The sequence below is a fragment of the Cupressus sempervirens genome, chromosome 3 (genome assembly GCF_028749045.1).
Source record: "Cupressus sempervirens isolate cs-2001-9-10 chromosome 3, ASM2874904v1, whole genome shotgun sequence".
In the NCBI taxonomy this organism is placed as follows: domain Eukaryota; kingdom Viridiplantae; phylum Streptophyta; class Pinopsida; order Cupressales; family Cupressaceae; genus Cupressus; species Cupressus sempervirens.
Window position 1 is genome coordinate 531,015,625 of NC_143120.1, and position 5,542 is coordinate 531,021,166.

Below are 5,542 nucleotides of genomic sequence, written 5' to 3' on the forward strand. Positions count from 1 at the left end.
AATTTTCAATTTAGCAATACTAGAAGTCTTTTTTGTGTCTCATAGATTCATAAAAACTAGTGTACTAGTATAGTCATTGTTCTCAAACTGATCAGCTAAGGTTTCTCGCTCTCTTTGCTTTGTAACTAGCTCTTTGTTTATGTTCTTGCTACACACACAGACACACACACATACTATATATATACATTGTCAAATTTACTATATATTGTGAATATAGTATGATATTTGCAATTGCGTTTGTCGACCATCAAACTGATGTTAATTTCCAATTTAGTAATGCTAGATGTCATATTTGTATTCCATAGATTGACAGGAACTAATATACTAGTATAGAGTACACAAACATAGTCGGATACTTCTCCAAAACCAACATAGAAAATTATTACAGAAACTAGTCATGCAAACATTGGCAAGTCAATAGCAAACATGCAAAAAGAACATAAAATTATAGAAACTGTCGGCCAAGTTCAACAACTACATCGCGTTGATATAAAATTGCATTGAAACAAGAATAATGAAAATGTCAACAGAAAACAACATCGAATTCTAGAAGGTGTTGACCGAGTCCAACAACCTAAGCAAACTAATATCTATACAAGAAAAAGCACTCTGCCAACAATTACCGCCACATTGCCACACAATTCCAATATGAGAAACTCACTCCGATGTGTCAAAGCCAAAATTCGTGAAAATAGAAAACAACAACCAAATACAGATAATGATCACAAAGATGTTAAGAACAATGCCCAATGTTCTGGCACCAAAAGGACTCGATCAAAGTGGCAAAATGCTCCAAAACCCTCAACAGAAATTAGAATGCAAAAATCAATCACACGATACTTGAGCAACATTAGTGACACACCCACTCATCCATGCAATATCTGTGAGATGCTTAATTTCCACAAAAACATACGTATGATTGATGAAACATTTGTTCAGGCTTTCTTGTCACTTCCCATTGCACATGACAAAAAGAAAATTGTCATAGGACAATTTGTTTGTAAACAATGTTACAAAGCTACGACATGTCAAAAAGTTCCATGCTATGCAGCACCCTAGAATATACGACAAAACCCACACATAGGTGTTGTGCAAAACTTGACTTCATTAGAGGAAAGATTAGTGTCATTGTGAATTGCTTTCGCACAAATAAGGCAACTAGGATACAAAAGATCACGATATGGCTTGACGGGCACAATAATCAATGTTCCTGTCGACATTGATAAAGTGCAACAAGCATTGCCAAGAGGAATAGATGAGCACAAAACAGTTGCAGTTATGCTAAAGCGAAAACTAGAGTACGAGAATGCATATGCTCAAGGAAACATAAGACCAGCTCATGTAATAAATGCATTACAAAAACTAGTAAAACACCACTGTATATTGAACAAAAGGTACATATAGTAGAGAGCTGGAAAACAATGATCGAAACAACACAAGAACAAAGATGCATAAATATTGACTCCCAACCTGAAAGTGATCACGACAACTATGAACTTGATGATGAGCCAACTTCAGAATCCCTAATTCATTGCTTCAATGACACACAATCAATCAAAGATCTTGATGCAACAATAATTCAAATTGCACCTTCAGAGGGAATAAAGCCTCTTGGCATTTTCCAAGATAGAAATTCTGAAGAAATGAACTTCCCCACGCTATTCTATGGATATGCACGCGCATCAGACATCATGAGTAGGTTTTCATATCAAAAAATATGTAAATGGGAGCTTATGCATCAAGACTATGACTTTGCAACACATATAACAGATATTTTCTTTAAAGCTGTGAAAATAATCATAGAACAAATATCATCATTGGCATGGGTCTGCATAAGAAAAGCAGAATTGAAAGGGAAAAAGTTGCTAGCAAAAGACGTACGAACATCTGCCAATCTTGAACAAATATTAAGATCACCGATAGGTTTCAGATCACTGAAAATTGTTCGGACATCTCCACACTACCTAGAAAACACAAGGAAAAATATATTTGCAATGATTAGACAATTGGGGCCACCAACATTCTTTGTTACATTAACAAGTGCAGAACATTTCTTGCAACCATTGCATCTAAGCCTACAACAAATGTCTAAAAAACAAGAGCAAAAACATCATGAAACTATAGAGGATAGGAATTTAGACTTTGAACTAAGGCAAAGCCCAGTACTTTGTACCCATTACTTCAACCATAGACTTAACGCATTTCGCAAAATGATGATGGCAAACACAGACTTATTTGGTAAAGTCTTCGACTATTTCTTTGTCACAGAATTCCAAAACAGAGGAAATGAACATGTCCACTTTATGTTATGGATTAGAGACGCACCAATATTTGGAAAGTGCACACACGAGCAAATTGTAAACTTTGTAGATAGATACATCTCATCCGATTCAACGTTACTAGACGAAAACCTTGTAAACATGCAAACACATCATCATACTAAAACTTGCAAGAAATATAGGACATCTAATTGTCGCTTCAATTTCCCTTTGCCACCAATGTGAGAAACAAGAGTTTTGGAGCCATTGACAACAACAGACAATGCAGTGAAAGACAAAGCAAAACAAATTTTGCATCAATTGGAAAATAAGCGATATACAAAGAACATTACATTTGACGACTTCCTTGAAGATCTCAACATAACAAAAACTGAGTACATGACATTAATACAACTAACATTGAGAAAAAGAGTTCTACTACTCAAACGAAACCCAACAGACATTTGGACAAATGCATTTGCAAGAAAAGTTCCAGCGTAGTGGTATGCGAATACAGATACACAATTCATATTAGATGCATATGCCGCTGCATCATACTGTTGCTCATACATGACTAAGTAAGACACGACAACATCATTAGCCTTTCACCAATTGCAAAGACAATGTACTGCGACTTATGACGACAAGACACAATACATACGCCGACTTGGAAATGCATTGCTCAACCATCAACAAATGTCTAGTTGGCAAGCTGTTCACATTGCTTTATCATTGCCATTAAGAAAGTCGTCAAGAAAAACAACATTCATCAATACTGCACCATCTGAAAGTAGAGTAGTCATGCTCAAAAGTCCAAGACTATTGGCCAAAGAAGAAGACAATTCAGAAGACATAATTTATGCATCTGCAATAGAGAAATACATAGCAAGACCAGACACACTAGAAAATTTGTCGCTTGCAGAGTATGTCGCATTTTATTACAATAGCAACGGCAACATGCAAAGAAGGCATAAGCCACAAATCATACGATATGTCAGATACAATCCACATGTTGACTATCAGAATTACTGCAGAGAAAAATTGATGTTATACATACCGTTCAGATGCAACGAGCAAACACTACTCTCTGGTCAAAAGACATGGAGTGAAGCATTTAACCTAAACAAAACAGAAATAGCAAACAACGAAAAAAAGTTAATAGTCAAATTGACTACACTTGGGGTGACATTGACGAAGTAGCAACACAAGTTCAAATGGACAACAATAGCACAATCATCTTTGATCGCCAAATAGACTGCAACAAGAACTCACTTATAGAAGAACATTATGACATTTTCCCTGATCTAATGCACAAAAAGCAAAAAAGATTAGACCAAATCAACTCGAAAACAATATGCTCAGAAATTGCACACCCCTTCCTTAAAAATAGTGAAGAATATTTCAAGATGCGAAGAAAATTAAACAAAGAACAACAAGCAATATTAAAGGACGTCATAATGTCAAAGAGACTTGCACTAGAAAAACCAATTTATTTATTCCTCACTGGCGGAGCTGGAATTGGCAAAACATACACAGCAAAAGTGCTTTACGAGGCTTTGATCAGGCTATATGACAAACAACTAGACAGCGATCCTCTAAAGCCAAAAGGAATCATTGTTGCCTCAACAGGAAAAGCTGCATACAATGCAGGGGGAACCACTGCTCATTCAATATTTCACCTACCATTGAATTGTTCAAATCTAAAACCACTAGATTCTGACACACTAGACAAATTGACGAAAAAACTTGACCAATTACAAGTCCTCCTAATTGATGAGGTATCTTTGGTAGGGTCTACAATGTTATACAACATAGACAAAAGACTACGACAAATAAAACACACACCAACAAAGGCATTTGGAAACATAGACATAATATTTTGCGGTGACTTATATCAAGCACAACCTGTATGCGATGCTTGGATATTTGAACAACCAAAGATAAACAATGAAATTATCCACTACACATTTTGGAATGAAAATGTCAAACATTATGAACTACACAATGTCATTAGACAAACCAATGAACAATTCATCTCCACTTTGAATCGAATCAGAACTTGTCAACAAACTGATGAGGACATCCATTACATAAATGCAAAATGTTATAGACCTATACCAAATGACCCAAGCCTACCTCATTTGTTCCAACGAAACATAGATGTAGATGAACACAATAGAAGAATGCTAGAGTACATGCCCAGTCCGATGCATATACTTGACGCTATAGATCACAAAGATATAACCATTGAAAAAAACATCTACCAAACTGAAAGAACAACGCTACTAGCAAAAATAATTGTCAAGCAAGGAATACTCGTAGAACTTATAGCAGGAAACCTTGACATAGAAGATGGATTAGTAAATGGTGCTGATGGAATTTTCCAGTCATATACAAAAGATAAACAAGACATTGTTTGGATACAGTTCAATGATGCAGAAGTCGGAAAACTACATCGTCAACAAATGCAATGTCTTTACACAAAATCCATACCTCAAACATGGACACCATTGACACGAATCACTAGATGAGTGAAAATAGCAACCAAGGTTATTAACCACTCACCGTTCCCCTTTCAATTAGCTTGTGCTAGAACTATTCATAGGGCACAAGGGCTCACAATGGACGCAGTTGCATTTGACCCACACAAAGTCTGTCAACAGGGACTAGTTTATATTGCATTGTCACGTATCAAAGACATTGACTCACTATACTTGATTCATAGACTGCAACATCAAAACCTAAAGCTATCACAAAAAGTACAGTCTGAGACAGAATGCCTAGAAACTTTCGCACAATGGCCATTGAAATACAGTCTTCCTTCACAAACATCAACCAATATCACAATATGCACAATAAACACACGCAGTCTACTACTGCATGTAGACGAAATTGCTCATGACCATGACTTATGTAGCGCAACTGTACTATGCTTACAAGAAACAAGAATAAGCAACCTCAATCATGTCCCACAACTTGCCAAAATCTTCAGATTGTATCCTTCACATTCCATTCATGGCCTTATGACATGTTGCGCACGACATACTGTCTTACAAAATTTGGAAACATTTGCAACAGAATACCTGGAATCAATAATAGTTGACATTTTCTACAACAAAACCAGCTTCCAAATTGCAAACGTATATTTGACACCCAAGGCACCAATCAGTGACATATTCAACCTCGTAGAAACAATAACAAAAACATTACCGGCAGCATCAAAACTAATTGTTGCAGGAGACCTGAACGTTGACATGCTTAAGCAAACAAAACAACAGTCCCAA

The 5,542-nt window shown here is 36.2% G+C and overlaps 1 protein-coding gene across 1 annotated transcript; it reads left to right on the top strand.

The window, feature by feature from the left end:
• Positions 1 to 3,715: 3,715 nt before the first annotated feature.
• LOC149567506 (ATP-dependent DNA helicase PIF1-like) lies at positions 3,716 to 4,789 on the top strand. The gene has a single exon (XM_089816646.1). It carries the CDS (start codon positions 3,716 to 3,718, stop codon positions 4,787 to 4,789), a length of 1,074 nt encoding a protein of 357 aa, XP_089672772.1.
• The last annotated feature ends 753 nt before the right edge of the window (positions 4,790 to 5,542 follow it).

Excerpts from the sequence above, each read along its gene's own strand:
- LOC149567506 (XM_089816646.1), top strand. The coding sequence starts at position 3,716 with ATGTCAAAGAGACTTGCACTAGAAAAACCAATTTATTTATTCCTCACT.